Here is a 22,460-nt window from a genome sequence, read left to right as displayed (position 1 = left end):
CATTTTTCCTGTGGGAGCACTGTAGGTATTTGCTGCTTGTTCGAATTTATTCATTAAAATCTGATGTTTGCATTTAACCTTTTTCTTTGTGCCTGGTCCGTCCTCAGTCTCATAGTCAGCAGAAAGGAGAGGTGCCTACAGAAGGGCAGTGGGTTTCACCTGGACCTCCTACTTATCGGCACTATGGGTGGTCTTTGCGCTCTCTTTGGGCTTCCATGGTTAACAGCGACTACAGTGCGAACTGTCACTCATGTTAATGCATTAACTTTGATGAGCAAGACTGCGCCGGGAGAAAGACCGCGGATCTCCGAGGTTAAAGAGCAGAGAATCACAGGCGTGCTGATCGCCGCACTAGTAGGTAAAGAGCATAAAGAAACCTGTCCGTCCATCTAATAGCAGTGATCTGTGTCATATCTATCTCTAATGCACACAGTGATGTCACAGTACAGAGATAATGCACAGTGATATCACAGTACAGGGATAATGCACACAGTGATATCACAGTACAGGGATAATGCACACAGTGATGTCACAGTACAGGCATAATACACACAGTGATGTCACAGTACAGGCATAATACGCACAGCGATGTCACAGTACAGGGATAATACACACAGTGATGTCACAGTACAGGGATAATACACACAGTGATGTCACGGTACAGGGATAATGCACACAGTGATGTCACAGTGCAGGGATAATACACACAGTGATGTCACAGTACAGGGATAATACACACAGTGATGTCACAGTACAGGGATAATACACACAGTGATGTCACAGTACAGGCATAATACGCACAGCGATGTCACAGTACAGGGATAATACACACAGTGATGTCACAGTACAGGGATAATACACACAGTGATGTCACGGTACAGGGATAATGCACACAGTGATGTCACAGTGCAGGGATAATACACACAGTGATGTCACAGTACAGGGATAATACACACAGTGATGTCACAGTACAGGCATAATACACACAGTGATGTCACAGTACAGGCATAATACGCACAGCGATGTCACAGTACAGGGATAATACACACAGTGATGTCACAGTACAGGGATAATACACACAGTGATGTCACGGTACAGGGATAATGCACACAGTGATGTCACAGTGCAGGGATAATACACACAGTGATGTCACAGTACAGGGATAATACACACAGTGATGTCACAGTACAGGGATAATACACACAGTGATGTCACAGTACAGGGATAATACACACAGTGATGTCACAGTACAGGGATAATACACACAGTGATGTCACAGTACAGGGATAATACACACAGTGATGTCACAGTACAGGGATAATACGCACAGTGATGTCACAGTACAGGCATAATACGCACAGCGATGTCACAGTACAGGGATAATACACACAGTGATGTCACAGTACAGGGATAATACGCACAGTGATGTCACAGTACAGGCATAATATGCACAGCGATGTCACAGTACAGGGATAATACACACAGTGATGTCACAGTACAGGGATAATATACACAGTGATATCACAGTACAGGGATAATGCACACAGTGATATCACAGTACAGGGATAATGCACACAGTGATGTCACAGTACAGAGATAATACACACAGTGATGTCACAGTACAGGGATAATACACACAGTGATGTCACAGTACAGGGATAATACACACAATGATGTCACAGTACAGAGATAATACACACAGTGATGTCACAGTACAGGGATAATACACACAGTGATGTCACAGTACAGAGATAATACACACAGTGATGTCACAGTACAGGGATAATACACACAGTGATGTCACAGTACAGAGTTAATGCACACAGTGATATCACAGTACAGGGATAATGCACACAGTGATGTCACAGTACAGGCATAATACACACAGTGATGTCACAGTACAGGGATAATACACACAGTGATGTCACAGTACAGGGATAATGCACACAGTGATATCACAGTACAGTGATAATACACAGTGATAATACACAGTGATGTCACAGTACAGGCATAATACGCACAGCGATGTCACAGTACAGGGATAATACACACAGTGATGTCACAGTACAGGGATAATACACACAGTGATGTCACAGTACAGGGATAATACACACAGTGATGTCACAGTACAGGGATAATGCACACAGTGATGTCACAGTACAGGGATAATACACACAGTGATGTCACAGTACAGGGATAATGCACACAGTGATATCACAGTACAGGGATAATACACACAGTGATGTCACAGTACAGGGATAATGCACACAGTGATGTCACAGTACAGAGATAATACACACAGTGATGTAACAGTACAGGGGTAATACACACAGTGATGTCACAGTACAGGGATAATGCACACAGTGATATCACAGTACAGGGATAATACACACAGTGATGTCACAGTACAGGGATAATGCACACAGTGATATCACAGTACAGGGATAATACACACAGTGATGTCACAGTACAGGGATAATACACACAGTGATGTCACAGTACAGGGATAATGCACACAGTGATATCACAGTACAGGGATAATGCACACAGTGATATCACAGTACAGGGATAATGCACACAGTGATATCACAGTACGGGAATATTACACAGTGAGGTCATAGTACAGAGATAATGCACAGACAAGTCACAGTAAAGGGGCAATAAACACAACGATAAAGCTCAAAGATGATGCACACAGTGATACATTGTCAGAGGTCCCGGCTGCTCCTGCATCCTCTGCTCCCTATAGTTATGCTCTGCATTCTTTTTAGCACTTTTTTCATTAGAATATAAACTGTGTAATTACACTGTTGCAGTACCACATATGACCTCTAGTTGTCACTGTTGTACAAACTTTATTGCATAAAAATGAAACTTTTAATTTATTGCAGAATTTCTGTAAGAGACGTCCCCATGACCTGTCCATGCATATTGCTTTCTGTACAATCTCTGAGGTTTAACAAACCCCCTCCCCACCCCCACATACACTTATACATTTATTATATCAATTTCAGTGCAATTATCAGGCTGTTTATGTTATTTACATTAGATTCTTTTCCATCTGTATCTCTAATAAAGGACTGTCCATAGTAATGGGAGAGATGTTACGTCAGATCCCTCTAGCTGTACTTTTCGGGATTTTCTTGTATATGGGAGTGACCTCTCTAACTGGAATTCAACTTTTTGAGAGGCTTCTCCTTATCCTCATGCATCCGAAACATCATCCAGAACACACCTACGTGGTGAAGGTGAGCTGGTCCAGCTAGTCTTGTAAATGCATCTCATGGAACGTTCTATTCTCTAAATGGGGGAAGTTTCTGCATTAGGGGGATTTATTTAGAATTTACTATATATATTTCCCTAGGTGCGCACATGGAGGATGCACCTGTTCACCTGCGTTCAGCTCTCCTGCATTGTTCTCTTATGGGTAGTGAAGTCTTCTCCAGCTTCACTCGCCTTCCCATTCCTCCTCATACTCACTGTCCCACTAAGGAGGTTTATACTGCCTCGCTTTTTCAATGAGCGAGAACTAAAAGTTGTAAGTAACCATTACAAATATTTAATTTTTAGTGTTTTTGTTTATATTAATATTAACATTAATGATCCAGCTGCCAGGAAGAATGGGGGAAAGGAAGTGATAACTGCTCTGAAGATAATTCTCTTTTGTCACATGGTTGGCATTTCTGCCATAGGCTATGTACAAGAATATATCTACTATAATACTGCTCCTATGTACAAGAATATATCTACTATAATACTGCTCCTATGTACAAGAATATATCTACTATAGTACTGCTCCTATGTACAAGAATATATCTACTATAGTACTGCTCCTATGTACAAGAATATAACTACTATAATACTGCTTCTATGTACAAGAATATAACTACTATAATACTGTCCCCTATGTACAAGAATATAACTACTATAATACTGCTCCTATGTACAAGAATATAACTATTATAATACTGCCCCTATGTACAAGAATATAACTACTATAATACTGCTCCTATGTACAAGAATATAACTACTATAATACTGCCCCTATGTACAAGAATATAACTACTATAATACTGCTCCTATGTACAAGAATATAACTACTATAATACTGCCCCTATGTACAAGAATATAACTACTATAATACTGCTCCTATGTACAAGAATATAACTACTATAATACTGCCCCTATGTACAAGAATATGACTACTATAATACTGCTCCTATGTACAAGAATATAACTACTATAATACTGCCCCTATGTACAGGAATATAACTACTATAATACTGCCTCCTATGTACAAGAATAAACTACTATAATACTGCCCCCTATGTACAAGAATATAACTACTATAATACTGCTCCTATATACAAGAATATAACTACTATAATACTGCCCCCATGTACAAGAATATAACTACTATAATACTGCCCCTATGTACAAGAATATAACTACTATAATACTGCTCCTATGTACAAGAATATAACTACTATAATACTGCCCCTATGTACAAGAATATAACTACTATAATACTGCTCCTATGTACAAGAATATAACTACTATAATACTGCCCCTATGTACAAGAATATAACTACTATAATACTGCTCCTATGTACAAGAATATAGCTACTATAATACTGCTCCTATGTACAAGAATATGACTACTATAATACTGCTCCTATGTACAAGAATATAACTACTATAATACTGCCCCTATGTACAGGAATATAACTACTATAATACTGCCTCCTATGTACAAGAATAAACTACTATAATACTGCCCCCTATGTACAAGAATATAACTACTATAATACTGCTCCTATATACAAGAATATAACTACTATAATACTGCCCCCATGTACAAGAATATAACTACTATAATACTGCCCCTATGTACAAGAATATGACTACTATAATACTGCCCCTATGTACAAGAATATAACTACTATAATACTGCTCCTATGTACAAGACTATAACTACTATAATACTGCCCCTATGTACAAGAATATAACTACTATAATACTGCCCCTATGTACAGGAATATAACTACTATAATACTGCCCCTATGTACAAGAATATAACTACTATAATACTGCCCCCTATGTACAAGACTATAACTACTATAATACTGCTCCTATGTACAAGAATATAACTACTATAATACTGCCCCTATGTACAAGAATATAACTACTATAATACTGCTCCTATGTACAAGAATATAACTACTATAATACTGCTCCTATGTACAAGACTATAACTACTATAATACTGCTCCTATGTACAAGAATATAACTACTATAATACTGCCCCTATGTACAGGAATATAACTACTATAATATTCCTCCTATGTACAAGAATATAACTACTATAATACTGCCCCTATGTACAAGAATATAACTACTATAATACTGCTCCTATGTACAAGAATATAACTACTATAATACTGCCCCTATGTACAAGAATATGACTACTATAATACTGCTCCTATGTACAAGAATATAACTACTATAATACTGCCCCTATGTACAGGAATATAACTACTATAATACTGCCTCCTATGTACAAGAATAAACTACTATAATACTGCCCCCTATGTACAAGAATATAACTACTATAATACTGCTCCTATATACAAGAATATAACTACTATAATACTGCCCCCATGTACAAGAATATAACTACTATAATACTGCCCCTATGTACAAGAATATAACTACTATAATACTGCTCCTATGTACAAGAATATAACTACTATAATACTGCCCCTATGTACAAGAATATAACTACTATAATACTGCTCCTATGTACAAGAATATAACTACTATAATACTGCCCCTATGTACAAGAATATAACTACTATAATACTGCTCCTATGTACAAGAATATAGCTACTATAATACTGCTCCTATGTACAAGAATATGACTACTATAATACTGCTCCTATGTACAAGAATATAACTACTATAATACTGCCCCTATGTACAGGAATATAACTACTATAATACTGCCTCCTATGTACAAGAATAAACTACTATAATACTGCCCCCTATGTACAAGAATATAACTACTATAATACTGCTCCTATATACAAGAATATAACTACTATAATACTGCCCCCATGTACAAGAATATAACTACTATAATACTGCCCCTATGTACAAGAATATGACTACTATAATACTGCCCCTATGTACAAGAATATAACTACTATAATACTGCTCCTATGTACAAGACTATAACTACTATAATACTGCCCCTATGTACAAGAATATAACTACTATAATACTGCCCCTATGTACAGGAATATAACTACTATAATACTGCCCCTATGTACAAGAATATAACTACTATAATACTGCCCCCTATGTACAAGACTATAACTACTATAATACTGCTCCTATGTACAAGAATATAACTACTATAATACTGCCCCTATGTACAAGAATATAACTACTATAATACTGCTCCTATGTACAAGAATATAACTACTATAATACTGCTCCTATGTACAAGACTATAACTACTATAATACTGCTCCTATGTACAAGAATATAACTACTATAATACTGCCCCTATGTACAGGAATATAACTACTATAATATTCCTCCTATGTACAGGAATATAACTACTATAATACTGCTCCTATGTACAAGACTATAACTATTATAATACTGCTCCTATGTACAAGAATATAACTACTATAATACTGCTCCTATGTACAAGAATATAAATACTATAATACTGCTCCTATGTACAAGAATATAACTACTATAATACTGCTCCTATGTACAAGAATATAACTACTATAATACTGCTCCTATGTACAAGAATATAACTACTATAATACTGCTCCTATGTACAAGAATATAACTACTATAATACTGCTCCTATGTACAAGAATATAACTACTATAAAACTGCCCCCCATGTACAAGAATATAACTACTATAATACTGCCCCTATGTACAAGAATATAACTACTATAATACTGCTCCTATGTACAAGAATATAACTACTATAGTACTGCTCCTATGTACAAGAATATATCTACTATAGTACTGCTCCTATGTACAAGAATATAACTACTATAATACTGCTCCTATGTACAAGAATATAACTACTATAATACTGCTCCTATGTACAAGAATATAACTACTATAATACTGCTCCTATGTACAAGAATATAACTACTATAATACTGCTCCTATGTACAAGAATATAACTACTATAATACTGCCCCTATGTACAAGAATATAACTACTATAATACTGCCTCTATGTACAAGAATATAACTACTATAATACTGCTCCTATGTACAAGAATATAACTACTATAATACTGCCCCTATGTACAAGAATATAACTACTATAATACTGCCCCTATGTACAAGAATATAACTACTATAATACTGCCTCTATGTACAAGAATATAACTACTATAATACTGCCCCTATGTACAAGAATATAGCTACTATAATACTGCCCCTATGTACAAGAATATAACTACTATAATACTGCCTCTATGTACAAGAATATAACTACTATAATACTGCTCCTATGTACAAGAATATAACTACTATAATACTGCTCCTATGTACAAGAATATAACTACTATAATACTGCTCCTATGTACAAGAATATAACTGCTATAATACTGCCCCTATGTACAGGAATATAACTACTATAATACTGCTCCTATGTACAAGAATATAACTACTATAATACTGCTCCTATGTACAAGAATATAACTACTATAATACTTCCCCTATGTACAAGAATATAACTACTATAATACTGCCCCTATGTACAAGAATATAACTACTATAATACTGCTCCTATGTACAATAATATAACTACTATAATACTGCTCCTATGTACAAGAATATAACTGCTATAATACTGCCCCTATGTACAAGAATATAACTACTATAATACTGCTCCTATGTACAATAATATAACTACTATAATACTGCTCCTATGTACAAGAATATAACTACTATAATACTGCCCCTTTGTTTTGAATTATAATACAAAATTGCAAATTCCGCTGATCATTTTTTTATATTATTTCCTTTTTTCCGTATTAGTTGGATTCTGAAGATGTTGCACCAAACTTTGATGAAGACGGCCAAGATGAATACAATGAGCTTCATATGCCCGTCTGACACTTTCCCGTTGTCATTTCTCCTTTCTGGTGCCAATTTGCCCTTAATCTATTTAATTGATGATCATATTCCCGATCTTTTTTGCTGAACCCTATAGCGCCATCAATAGATAGAGGCTGGATATTGCCAAAGTAAACTTATGATTGACTGATCGCTCTGAAACATACACAAATGTTCGCCATCGTATAGAAGCTTCTGCCATTGAACGATCAATGGAAACATTTGCCTTAAATAGTTTGATGGCGTCCACCATACTCTGTCTTCAGTGATTGATCTATTGGCTATTAGTCATCTAAAGAGACTGCAAAAGAATACCTCCCCCAGTGGCCAGTTGGTGAACTGCATTCTTAGATTTCTCTTTACCTTTTTCATGTTGTTAGTAACGTTTTTAAATAAATATTTTCTTATTTATTAGTATTTTCTTTTTTTATTCTATCATAGAGCTGCCTTATTATTTATTAGTAAATCCGAAGTTAGACTTTGTTTTATTATTTGAATTCAGTATTGTTGTATGTGAGAGACTATCTCCATATTATAGCAACCTACAGATGCACCACATGGCGGCACATAATTGCTATATTTTTATTCCATTTTATTTTGGATGGGAAGAGTTTTGTGCTCCTGTTAATTGGCGATCAAAGAATTGTCCAGACTGGATGCAATTGTAACAAACTCTCAGCTGTGTGGATCATTAAGTTTGCATTAAATATGACATTTTCCTAACCTTTGGGAATAGCGGCATCAAAAGTGGGGAGGAAAGGGAACATTTTTCTTCTTAACCACCCCATAATACATTAAAGGGGTGTTACGGTTACAGAAGCGATCAAATATTGACAGGGTAGGTGATCATTTCTGGATCGGTGGTGGTCCAACCTCTGAGACCCCCGGCCAGTGGTGTAACTTTAGTCTGATGGGCCCCGCTGCAAAATTTGGAACTGGACCCCCATCCTCCTGCATGTAGTAATGTCCTTCATCCTGGGCCGAAGAAACACATCCAGTTGAAGTTCGCAATGTTGTTGCGGACCCCTCACCCGCTACCTCTACTTCCGCGATCGTTAGTGCCCTGCTCCCAGCAGGATAGCGGTTGTGCCCGTGCTCGACCGTCATTCCATTAGTTCCCTATGAGGCTGTATACAGCGGAGTCTCCAACATTCCCATAGAGAATGAATGCCCATTAAATCCATACATATTCCAATACTTTGTAATTAAAAAAAATACAAAAAATACAAACTCAAAAAAAAAGTAGTACAATACAATAGTAAGATGGATAAAAATTCAATGCAATGATCACTAATAAAACAGTGTTTATTAAATATAAACATCATAAACCAGAAAACACACATACAATGTATATCTCATTAATAGTTACTACACATACATTACATCCTCAATGCACGGCGATTAGAGAAAGCTTAAAAAATAATTATTATTTTACATTTTTTTTACACATTCTACTTAAAAGAACTCCAAAAATGCAAAAAAACGGAACTTTTCCCTTTCTTTCAACTCCGGCAGAGAGATTCTTCCTCCGGTTTGTGCTTGAAGGAGGATGGCTCTGACTCTCCTCATGAGCTCAGCCAGCCCCCTTTCTAAGCCCGGTGAATAGATAAAGGAGCTGGCTTAGCTCATGAGCCGATATCACCAGGGAGCTGCCTTACTGTGTGGGAAGAATGAATGTGGAGCAGGATCATGAAACTGGGTCTAAACTGGATTATTGGTGCAGATTTGAGACCGTCTAGGTTTTTCAAATACAATGCAAAAATAATGTAAGTGACCAGTATGGTGTATGTTTGTTTTTATTTAAATAGGGGGTGTGCAAACTTATGCAATGACTTTGCCGGCCACGTTTACTTATAAAGAATCGTCCATCTTCTTCTTTTAACCTTCCCGAGACTGAGAATAGCTGCGATCCGTGCCCTCATCCTCGGAGCGTTGGCCGCGCGCCAGGACAGGATTGCAGCCGACACGTAACCGGACCGAGAGAATGAATCTGCTCTAATTGTATCTAATGAGCCGAGAATATTTCTGCAAATCCAACAAGACGCCCGGAGATGAAAAGCAGAGAGAAAACCAAATAATGCGTCAGTGCTGATGATGGTGGAAGCTTCAGAGGTGACAAACATCGGAGGAAATATCGGCTGTCTCCAGGAGCTGGAATGTAACGTCGGGCTCACACCGTTCTGACACATTTCTATAAAACAGATCTAATAATAATAATAGAACACGGCCCTTGCATTGTCACACGTGGAGTTTCCCCTAGAGAATATTTATATGATGTGGACGTAGGTAACGAGCGCTGCAGGGACCCTCAAGACGAAAAACTGCTGTATGACCACAATAAGCGATCACCGTCCCCCTCCTCGGCGTCTGCTCCCCCACCACTCACTGTCTCTCGCCCACAAACCTTTTGTCCTGCTTATATAGTGAACAATGAATATGAACTTTGGTCGCTAAGCAAAGCCTCCTCACAGGGAATGTGTCATCAGAAAATGACCAATTGTTCATCTCTATAAGAATTTTTCAAATTTCTAAATCTCTATTTATCATAAACAAAAGTGACCTGAAATCTTTCAATTTTCACACTTGTCATTAGGTCTAATATTAGACTCCTACTTCCTGCTGTGTACAGAAGACTTTTCAGCAGTCTCATTATCATCACAGACAAGATTATAATGACTGATAACACTTCTATATACAGTAGATAACACAGGATCCACCATTCACAATAGGTGATGTCACAGCTCACCTCCTCCTCCTGTACAATGACTGATAACACCTCTATATACAGGAGGTAACACAGGATCCACCATTCACAATAGGTGATGTCACAGCTCACCTCCTCCTCCTGTACAATGACTGATAACACCTCTATATACAGTAGGTAACACAGGATCCACCATTCACAATAGGTGATGTCACAGCTCACCTCCTCCTCCTGTACAATGACTGATAACATCTCTATATACAGTAGATAACACAGGATCCACCATTCACAGTAGGTGATGTCACAGCTCACCTCCTCCTCCTGTACAATGACTGATAACACCTCTATATACAGTAGATAATACAGGATCCACCATTCACAATAGGTGATGTCACAGCTCACCTCCTCCTGTACAATGACTGATAACACAGGATCCACCATTCACAATAGGCAATAGGTGATATCACAGCTCACCTCCTCCTGTACAATGACTGATAACACCTCTATATACAGTAGATAACACAGGATCCACCATTCACAATAGGTGATATCACAGCTCACCTCCTCCTCCTGTACAATGACGGATAACACCTCTATATACAGTAGATAACACAGGATCCACCATTCACAATAGTTGATGTCACAGCTCACCTCCTCCTCCTATACAATGTCTGATCACACCTCTATATACAGTAGATAACACAGGATCCACCATTCACAATAGATGATGTCACAGCTCACCTCCTCCTCCTGTACAATGACTAATGACACCTCTATATACAGTAGATGACACAGGATCCACCATTCACAATAGGTGATGTCACAGCTCACCTCCTCCTCCTGTATAATGACTGATAACACCTCTATATACAGTAGGTAACACAGGATCCACCATTCACAATAGGTGATGTCACAGCTCACCTCCTCCTCCTGTACAATGACTGATAACACCTCTATATACAGTAGATAACACAGGATCCACCATTCACAATAGGTGATGTCACAGCTCACCTCCCCCTCCTGTACAATGACTGATGACACCTCTATATACAGTAGATAACACAAGATCCACCATTCACAATAGGTGATGTCACAGCTCACCTCCTCCTCCTGTACAATGACTGATAACACCTCTATATACAGTAGATAACACAGGATCCACCATTCACAATAGGTGATGTCACAGCTCACCTCCTCCTCCTGTACAATGACTGATAATACCTCTATATACAGTAGATAACACAGGATCCACCATTCACAATAGATGATGTCACAGCTCACCTCCTCCTGTACAATGACTGATAACACCTCTATATACAGTAGATAACACAGGATCCACCATTCACAATAGGTGATGTCACAGCTCACCTCCTCCTCCTGTACAATGACTGATAACACCTCTATATACAGTAGATAACACAGGATCCACCATTCACAATAGATGATGTCACAGCTCACCTCCTCCTCCTGTACAATGACTGATAAAGTTGTTATCTTGGTCTCGTGACTCGGATGATTAAAATAAACGCTACTAGTTATCCTGTGAAACAACGAATCCAAAAAGGTTTGTGATGTTAACTCTCTTGGAAAGAGTAGTAATATTGGCTGGTACTTTCTCAGGAAACGATATTTCTATAAATCCGTTACGACCGGACCCGGATATGTCGGTGGTGGCCCGTGTCCTTCAGAGCGTAGAATGAACATCCGAGGAGTATTCGGAGCCATGAGAGAAGACGGAGCTGGAGTTTTCCCATTCCCCGTCACTCGCCGCCCTGACAGATTCCTCACGTGGCTCTTTTTGCAGGCTTGACGAGGCCTCCAGTTGTGCACAACGTTCCCGAACCTGGAAATTTATAATAAACCAGTCAACATTTGCATCACCAAATGCCACTTTGGGGCAAATGTATCCAAGTTACACCCTTTTGAGGATAATCTGGGAATACAAGTATAAGGCAGGTATAGCTAGGACATCATGGGAGAAGAGTGAGAAATATGTTATCTCGCTTCACACTATATGGCGGCACTATCTTCGCTTGCACGGTGTGGTGTCATTTTAAGGTATATATTTTGGCCATGACAGCTGGTTCCCCCATAGATTTTCTGAACCAAACTTGATTTCCATACAGGCTCATAATCTCATAATCTAAATTTCAGTTCCTTTGAATTTTGCTAGGTCGTTGTTATTGTAGCAGAACACTATACTGGATAAATAATGCCGCCATACATAGTGTCCACATAATACTGCTATACAGTGTCAAAGCAACCTCACACAATGTTATCAGATCTCACATGGTAACTGCAAAGCAAACCAAGCCGCATTCAGCAGGGATTTGCTAAGCAAACGTTCCGTGTAAGTATTCGCTGCAGTCTGCGGGGCCGCCGGCATTATCCAGATGGGGTATAAAGTTTAATCATGATATCGGGAAAAGTTCTGCAACTTTGTGATATAGAGCACGACTCTTTAAGAAATCTTGGTACAAATATCCACAGCGTAAATTGACAAGATCTTCAGGTGTAAGATCCATAGCATGTCAGTTTCAGATTCCTAAAACCTCATGCACACACGGATTCATTTTTCCTTGCTGATTTCATACCTGCCACATGTCAATACTTTCAGCATTTTTTCATCCATTCAAGTGAATGAGAAAATAAACACAAGCAAAAACTCACTAAAAACTTGCACATTTTACTTAGAGTTTTTCCTGCCAAGTGATACATTTTGGCGCAGAAATGTCTGCTGCAAATACTTAACATGTGCGCATACACCCACATTGGGATTTCGCTGCAGATTTCCTTTTCAAAGGGTGAAATCCAGCACTGAATTCCGCACAAAGAATAATGGAATCTTCTGTTAATTTCTGCCCATCAGTTTTCTAACAATTTGTAAATGAAATTTATTAAAGTCTAATCTTTTTATTTGTCATTGAATTATTCTAAATCTGCACTGGATATGCAACATGTGAACTTAACCTAAATCAATCAGCCATCTTTTCAATGAAAGTCGAGTTAACTCCTTAGATACATCCCTAGAGAGCTTACCATATCTATCTGCCGGATGAGCGATGGTCGGACCTCCAGCTCCAGCTGCCAGTCACAACTTACTATCCGTTGCCGGAAGTTTTCTAGGTCAAGCTGCCTCTGGACTTTCTCCAAACGCCTTTGGTTTTCCAGGCCGATATCAGAATTTTCTTGCCCATCTTTCTGGATGAAATTCTGCAACTCACGAATGTCCTGTTGGAGACTCCTTACCTTCTGCTTGGTGTCCTTCACCTGCTGTCCCAAGGCGTCGGCTCGTCCCGCTCTCCATAGGAGAAACATCAGATGTTCTCTCACATCCTTCAGTTCGGCTTGGGTCTCTTCATCAGCTGTAGAATTAACAGACCCTGACATTTTCTTGGTGTTTTTAACCTGAAACTCATGGCTTAATTGTCTCGGTTGTGGGATTGTACCTGAAGGATTCTTATTCCGAGCCTCATGGAGAAGGATCCAGTTTCGAGCTAAATTAGCCGTCACTAGACTTTCTTCAAATATATCTGGAATACAATGCAGTAAACCCATTGGCCGAGAAGGTTTATGGGCATCCCGACTCCCCGAGCTGAGCAGAAGAGCCCAACCACGTCGATGGTGGAAGAGTTGCCTGGCGGTGCTCATAATGTTACCAGGGGATAAGAGGGTGGTCGAGGGAACCGTTAGGGTCTCTGCCTCATCGTTGATATACAGGTTATCACACAACCGGAAAACCACATGTTCATCGAACACATCCTTCATGGTGCCAAGGTACCCAACATAGGACAACAACCAAGAAAAGTATCTTCGGAGCGATCTCCCTCGTTCTCCAGAAGTGGAGGTCAATTGGACATATTCCTCTACTTTCTTCCAGCTGTCAAAGTTTTCCTTCAGATCTTCGGAAAGTGAAGCCAAGGCTCTTTGCAATGTTTGCAGGTCAAAGTTGATGTGACACTTCTGGACCTGCTCTTCAAAGACCTTGATCTCATCTCGCAATGATGCATACAGTTTCTCCATCCTGGAAATATTATAAAACTCTATTCATAGTTGGTCCAATGGTCCAATGGAAAGTCCAAGCTTAGCAAAAGTTTTCCATCCTTCTCCAGATCTTGTTTCATATCATGGAGCAAATCCTTATTTTTCAACTCTAGAAAGCTCTTTGACGGCTCCAGACTTGTTGCCTTTGTTGCTCTCACCTGTCTCTGAACCTTTTGCTGAGCTCCTAAAACTCACTCTCTGGTTTCCTGGTAACTCCCGGCAGGTTCAGACCTGCTGCTTCTAACTTAATGTTTAGTTTCTAGGCGACAACGACGACCCGTCCGCCCGGTGCTCATTGTGATTGGTGACACATGGATTTATGAGCGATAGATTTCTGGCAAATTGATAGGATAGTATAAGGGAATGTTACATTCGCTAGTCAGTGTTATTGTTCTATACTCACTCTCAGAAAATGTGTTGCAGAAACTGATTCATATACACCATGTATATGGATTTTTGCAAACCACATGGGCAGAAATTTCTGCAATAAATGTGTCATGTGTGAATATGTCCTAACAATCCCTGTGATGTTGGGAGAATTGGCGCCTTGAATTCCTTGAGGCTGAATCCCATAAAAATTACTGGAATATATTGACTGGTCAATTACATCAAGGAGATTTCGAGAAGTTTGTTGTATGCAAAATTAATTAACATATCCAATGCCCCTTTATAGAACACATTCCCCCAATGCTTGAATTACAAAAAGTGCATATAACCAGACCCCCAGAATGACTGTAGACCCCAGACCAGAGGTGATAAACAAATACAGACACAGACTTGTCCTTCAATATACAGACCCTAGACCAGACATCCGTAATATACATGACACACCTAAGCCCTACACAAATACTAACCAAACCAGGCCCCCTAAGCAAACACAGACCCCAGATAAGACCCTCTAAACACAGACCCAACACCCCTAAATAAAACCTCAGACTTAGCCCCCTAAACAAATACAGACCCCAGACCAAACACTCTAAATACAGACCCTAGACCAGACCACCTGAATGCATACGACACACCTTAGCGCTACACAAGTACTAACCAAACTAGCCCCCCCTAAACAAACACAGACCCCGGATAAGACCCTCTAAATACAGACCCAACACCCCTAAATAAAACCTCAGACTAAACCCCCTAAACAAATACAGACCCCAGACCTGACCCTCTAAATACAGACCCTAGACCAGACCACCTGAATATACATGACACGCCTTAGCCCTACACAAATACTAACCAAACCAGGCCCCCCTAAACACACACAGACCCTCTAGATACAGACCCAACATCCCTAAATAAAGCCTCAGACTAAACCCCTAAACAAATAGAGACCCCAGTCCTGACCCTCTAAATACAGACCCCACCCTCTAAATACAGACCCCAGACCTGACCCTCTAAATACAGACCCCAGACCCGACCCTCTATATACAGACCCTCTAAATACAGACCCCAAACCTGACCCTAGAAATAAAGACTCCAGACCAGACCCTCTAAATACAGACCCCAGATCATTCCCTCTAAATACAGACCCCAGACCCTCTAAATACAGACCTCAGACCAGACCCTCTAATCTAAATACAGACCCCAGACCATTCCCTCTAAATACAGACCTCAAATCAGACCCTCTAAATACAGACCCCAAACCTGACCCTAGAAATACAGACCCCAGACCAGACCCTCTAAATACAGACCCCAGACCATTCCCTCTAAATACAGACCCAAGATCAGACCCTCTAAATACAGACCTCAGACCATTCCCTCTAAATACAGATCCCAGACACTCTAAATACAGACCCCAGACCACACCCTCTAAATACAGACCCCAAACCCCTAAATAAAAACATCAAACTAAACACCCTAACCAAAGACAGACTGCAAATGCAAACCCCATAAATAAAGACTCCAGACTAGACCCTCTAAAAAAATAAAAGCCTCTGCGTAGACCCACTATACAGATAGTAGAGATTGAACCTTTTGAAATTGGAATTCTCCGAGTTCAACAAAATACATCGTTAATATGCAAACTGTAATAAGTACTGTGATACTGGGGTAATAAACCCCCCAGAAATACGTTTAATACAAAAGCCTGGTTTAAACACTAGGTTATAATCCAGCTGGGAGCAGTAACTAAGCCAGTACCCACCTTTGGCCAGCAGAGGGCAGAGTGACAGCCTCTGATGCAAGAAATAGGAAGAGGCTCAAAATCTGTGAAAATTTGAGAAATTCCCATAAATGAAGTATAAGGTGCTACATGTGTTACATAATGTCGGCTCCTATGTCAGTGCATTGTGCAATCAGGTTGCGCTATTAGGGGGAAATCTGTACGTTTTCATGGTAGAAGCCAGAAGGTCCCCGATAGGCTGATCACATGAGTCCTGCTGCTGGGTCCCCGGCTGTACTCTGTAGGGGCAGCTCAGCAGCCAAATATTTAGCACTGTTCTTTGCGATCCTGGGTTGAAATAAGCGAGGAAACTGAGAATATTCACTCTCTGTGCCCTCAGTTGGATTAAATAGATGTTATACTGATCCCCAAAAGAGACAGGAACTGATATGAATGAGGAGAATCTGTGTACAACGCTGCAGAATATGTCAGTGTTATCTAAGCAAGAAGAAAAAATAACCCATCGGCAAGTGTTGATTTTCCCCACAGCGCGCCCGCAGGTCAAATGGAGAATTACACAGCCCAAGTCAAAATCAATGCGTGAATCTTGCCTTAAAGAAGGGGTCCCGAATGAGAACCCCCCTCCCTAATTTGATACTTGAGAATGTATTTTCTATCATAGACTTCCCTCTAAAAATGAAGAATTTCCGATGACACACAAGTGCAGATCGTTGGGTGTAGTCACATCTTTCCGCCTGCACAGAGACTAAATCATCAGCTTTACCCTCCACACACGACCGTCCCCCGGGCAATGCCGCAGCCGCGCTCAGGACATGATATACTTTGATTTTTAGCCATTACTAGGCAGACGTTCACAGCAGGGACCTGGCCCCTGGGGCCTCATTTATGTCAGGGCCACAGGTTGGTAGCAGTGATTTAATGTGTCCATTTACATGCCTGGGCATCCATTCCTGCCTGCAGCTGCCCCCTGTATAGATTTCACCCCTAAATAACCTCTTTTATGTCCACAAATGTCCTAAACTTTTGCCCTCTGATGCGTTCCTATTTTTAATGTGCATCTGTTATTGCCCCTTTAATAATAAATTATTATTAGTGTCCCTTTAATGAGCTTTTCAAGATACCAAGCTTTCCCAGACCCCCGAACAGCACAGTCTAGAATATATCACTGCACAACGAGGCGGATTCGCCACTCAGGAGACTGGGAAAGTTGGATAAAAAGCCAAGTGGGAGGTGTACCATCAATCATATTGGTCTTCACCCAGCTTTCACAAAAATGAATCGATGATTGAGGGGATTCGGTTTCAGCAATTTCTGTTTTCTGTAAAGGGGTTGATGATGTCTGTACAGCGCTGCTGAATATGTTGGTGCTATATCAGCAAGAAGAATAAATAAGGTGCTGGTGACATTTTTGCCCCAGAACAAGAATTTGGGGCTAAACATTGCTAGATCAATGGTGGTCCGGCCGCTAAAACCCCCATTAAAATGATGGTGAGGAAAAACGGGTTTCGTAGGAACTGAATGGAGCGGGTGGTGCGTGCACCGCCACTTTTACATTGTGGCACAATGTCCCGTTCTTGACATAAGTGGAGGTCCCAGGGGTGGGATATATCAGACGTTACGGAATATCCTGTGGATCTACCACATATGTTTGAGATCGGAATCACTCCTTCAAGGCGTAGCTGAATCATACACTGTTACGGCTAATAAAGGACCCGGCGGTCCCACGCTCAGGGTCACTGATGACTCCGCTCTTGGACCCTCCACTCTCATATGTAGATTGGGGGAAGGGGTTTCATTACATGTAGAAGCCTATGACAAAGTGTTACTAGAAATGTTGCCACCAATGGATGTCCTAATATTTTGCACAATATTTGTAGAATATAAAAAGAAACAAAAAAACGGAACATCTGTACAAAACACAGAACATGGCATCACGTGATGGAGCGAGGCATTCAGTCAGCGCGGGTGTGAACTTTCCGAGTTCTGACCTAGGTTGTACGGTGCAGCACTTCCCTATTTTATATAGTTATTGCAGATCGTGTGGTTTCTGGGTCGGGATTTTCACTTCCTCTTGCACCGATAGTGAGAGAGGTGATGGTGGCTGAGGTTTAGATCCAAAATATTACAAAAATTTCACTTCAGCTCGATTCACTTGGGGCTGGGTTAGTTTCTCACATTGGCGCAGCTACACTCCTCTATAAAGGATGAGCTAAAAAATGCCGAAACCATATAAATACTACACTGAGCCATAGAAAAGGGTTTGGATTACCTCATTCTGTAACTTATTACTGAGCAAGAGCAGTGGACCAGGCACAAACATGATGCCTGACATATACATATATGGACCTGGCACATATGTAGCAAAAATGCATGATTATGTGTCAGGACTGTGAAGCAGAGACAAACAGTAATGAGGGAACAAAGGGTACCGCCATGGGGACCCAAGAGGCCTCCGCTACCCAAGACCATGATAACATATCTTTGCTACTCACCTGTCCTGACTCCAGCACTGGGTGTTGTGTGTGTCCTTTCTACTTCTATTCTGGGCCACAATCTCTCCTATTCTTCAAGTCTTATAGCCACAGCTCAGGACTCTGCTTTGGAATATGCAAGCAATGCTATGCCGCTGGTTAACTCTTCTGTACCACTGGGCATTCTGGTACTAGCTTTGCTATGCTGCTGCTTAATTTTGATACACCACTATGCCAATTCTACATTGAACGTTGAGACAAATCCAGCTGTTACATTGAACCTCATGACAAACACAGCTCTGCTTCTCCAGTTGTCACCTCCTTGGATGTTCCAACCAGTGCGCTGAACTGCACCAATGTCACCAGTCCGTGCTGTATTAGGACTGCTCTTCCAGACAAAGGGCTTTGAGGAACCACCTCATCCGGTGAGACTCAACATCATGCTAAGGGTTTAGACTTTGGAAACACAACTAGTCAAAAAATGGAGGTGCCCTGATGGCTGTTTGGTATGGAGCCTCTAGCATGGCCACCTCTTCTGCCAAATGCCAAAGGTTTGGGTAGTCTCCTTCTCTAACTTATTACTGAGCAAGAGCTGTGGACCTGGTACAAACATGATGCCTGGTATACACATGTATGGACCTGGCACATATGTATGTAGCAAAAATGCATGATTATATGTCAGGTCAGGACTGTGAAGCAAGGACAGATAGTAAGGAGGGAACAAAGGGTACCGCCATGGGGACTCAAGAGGCCTCCGCCACCAGTCCATGCTGTATTAGGACTGCTCTTCCTGACAAAGGGCTTTGAGGAATCACCTCATCCGGTGAGACTCAACACCATACTAGGGGTTTAGACTTTGGAAACACAACCAGTCAGAAAAATGGAGGTGCCCTGATGGCTGGTTGTTTTGGAGCCATTAGCATGGCAAATGTCAATGAACAGCCCCCCAAAAGACACTTGTACGTTTGGTTGTACAAAGCCCTGCACTTTTTTGACCAGTTTGTGGGATTGTGTTGGCAAAATTGGGACAGTTGGAGAGTATTTTGTTGACCTTTAAAAGGGTTGTCCAGGATTACAAAAACATGGCTATTTTCATCCAGAAACAGCGCCACCCCTGTCCATTGGTTGTATCTAGCAATCCAGCTCTGCTCTATTGGAATGCAGAGGATTTGACTGCAATACCATTCACAACCTGTATGACAAGTGTGGCGCTGTTTTTGGAAGCCACAATGTTTTGTTTTAGATTCTTGAACAATTATTTTAAAACATGAGATGTTAGGATTCTGTTTATTAACAGAAAGCTTAAAAAATCCATGTCTGCTATCTACTAGAAACAGCACCACACATGTCCCCAGGTCATATGTGGTATTGCAGCCCCATCCTTTAAGCTGCACAGAAGTGCAATACCATATGCAGCCTATGGACAGTAGAGGTGCTGCTTCTAGTAGAGAGTAGCCATGTTTTCCATACTAAATTTATAATCTTTGCCCTTCCGAAGTGCTACAGAAATGTCACCGCCAGTGAGGACGCAGCATTACTAAATGACATCAATGGCTTCCCTGTCATCACAGGATTTACTGCTGATACAATTTATTCCATTGCAGCTACTGGTTAAAACTTCGGGGCCCGCAGCTAATTAAGAGACTGAAGGGCTGATTTCATACTAATTAAATTTGTACAAATAGAGAACATGTTTATTGTGTCTGCTGACGAGTCAGACAAATGCGACTATCTGAGGCGGGGGAGGGGAATCATCACAGCAGATAAATTACTTTACTCTCTATCATTAAATGAAATGAGAAACTGCAAGGGTATTGTACAATAGAGAGGTCCAGCCGAACACATGAGAAGAAGCAGAAGACTGAGTGCAGCTCTGGAGTATGGATGTAATTCAGGATCAGTAATGTAATGTATGTACACAGTGACTGCACCAGCAGAATAGTGAGTGCAGCTCTGGAGTATAATACAGGATGTAACTCAGGATCAGTAATGTAATGTATGTACACAGTGACTGCACCAGCAGAATAGTGAGTGCAGCTCTGGAGTATAATACAGGATGTAACTCAGGATCAGTAATGTAATGTATGTACACAGTGACTGCACCAGCAGAATAGTGAGTGCAGCTCTGGGGTATAATACAGGATGTAACTCAGGATCAGTAATGTATGTACACAGTGACTGCACCAGCAGAATAGTGAGTGCAGCTCTGGAGTATAATACAGGATGTAACTCAGGATCAGTAATGTAATGTATGTACACAGTGACTGCACCAGCAGAATAGTGAGTGCAGCTCTGGAGTATAATACAGGATGTAACTCAGGATCAGTAATGTAATGTATGTACACAGTGACTGCACCAGCAGAATAGTGAGTGCAGCTCTGGAGTATAATACAGGATGTAACTCAGGATCAGTAATGTAATGTATGTACACAGTGACTGCACCAGCAGAATAGTGAGTGCAGCTCTGGGGTATAATACAAGATGTAATTCAGGATCAGTAATGTAATGTATGTACACAGTGACTGCACCAGCAGAATAGCGAGTGCAGCTCTGGAGTATAAGACAGGATGTAATTCAGGATCAGTAATGTATGTACACAGTGACTGCACCAGCAGAATAGCGAGTGCAGCTCTGGGGTATAATACAGGATGTAACTCAGGATCAGTAATGTAATGTATGTACACAGTGACTGCACCAGCAGAATAGTGAGTGCAGCTCTGGAGTATAATACAGGATGTAACTCCGGATCAGTAATGTAATGTATGTACACAGTTATTCAAATTTATGTACAGATTAAACCTACTGTAAATTTAGACTGTGAGGTGGTAATGTGGTGATCAGAGGTGATTAGTGAATTGTAGGTTTTCCTCCTTCAGATTACTTAGCTTTGCAGATTGCAGGATTCTTCGCTGATGTCACCAGTTACAGCCCGGATATTGATGTGTAAGCCTTGTGCTG

The 22,460-nt window shown here is 40.4% G+C and overlaps 2 protein-coding genes across 3 annotated transcripts in view; one reads left to right on the top strand and one right to left on the bottom strand.

The window, feature by feature from the left end:
* Positions 1–8,882, top strand: part of SLC4A3 (solute carrier family 4 member 3) — a 33,739-nt gene extending 24,857 nt beyond the window's left edge. Inside the window, exons 15-18 of one of the 2 annotated variants that reach the window (XM_077273086.1) lie at positions 108–358; positions 3,079–3,248; positions 3,365–3,538; positions 8,084–8,882. In XM_077273086.1, coding sequence (XP_077129201.1) covers positions 108–358; positions 3,079–3,248; positions 3,365–3,538; positions 8,084–8,161 — 673 coding nt within the window. In that variant the 3' untranslated portion in view covers positions 8,162–8,882. The remainder of the gene's footprint in view (positions 1–107; positions 359–3,078; positions 3,249–3,364; positions 3,539–8,083) is intronic. The other variant, XM_077273085.1, reaches the window with a different exon arrangement.
* Positions 8,883–12,502: 3,620 nt separating this feature from the next.
* On the bottom strand, positions 12,503–15,008 carry LOC143786029 (uncharacterized). The gene is made up of 2 exons (XM_077275204.1): positions 13,905–15,008; positions 12,503–12,708 (listed from the first exon to the last, which is right to left on the bottom strand). The coding sequence occupies exons 1-2, from the start codon at positions 14,886–14,888 to the stop codon at positions 12,550–12,552; spliced, it is 1,143 nt and encodes a 380-aa protein (XP_077131319.1). The 5' UTR covers positions 14,889–15,008; the 3' UTR covers positions 12,503–12,549.
* Positions 15,009–22,460: the final 7,452 nt, after the last annotated feature.

This window comes from Ranitomeya variabilis, chromosome 7, assembly GCF_051348905.1.
Source record: "Ranitomeya variabilis isolate aRanVar5 chromosome 7, aRanVar5.hap1, whole genome shotgun sequence".
Classification (NCBI taxonomy): Eukaryota; Metazoa; Chordata; class Amphibia; order Anura; family Dendrobatidae; genus Ranitomeya; species Ranitomeya variabilis.
Note: the sequence above shows the minus strand (reverse complement) of the source record. Positions and strands in the feature narration are given on the sequence as shown.

Bases quoted from the DNA above. Each gene is read 5' to 3' on its own strand.
- LOC143786029 (XM_077275204.1), bottom strand. From the start codon at position 14,888: ATGGAGAAACTGTATGCATCATTGCGAGATGAGATCAAGGTCTTTGAA. The intron at 12,709-13,904 runs GTAAGCTCTCTA...ATAAATTTCCAG, and splicing joins TCATCCGGCAGATAGATATG to GTTCGGGAACGTTGTGCACA.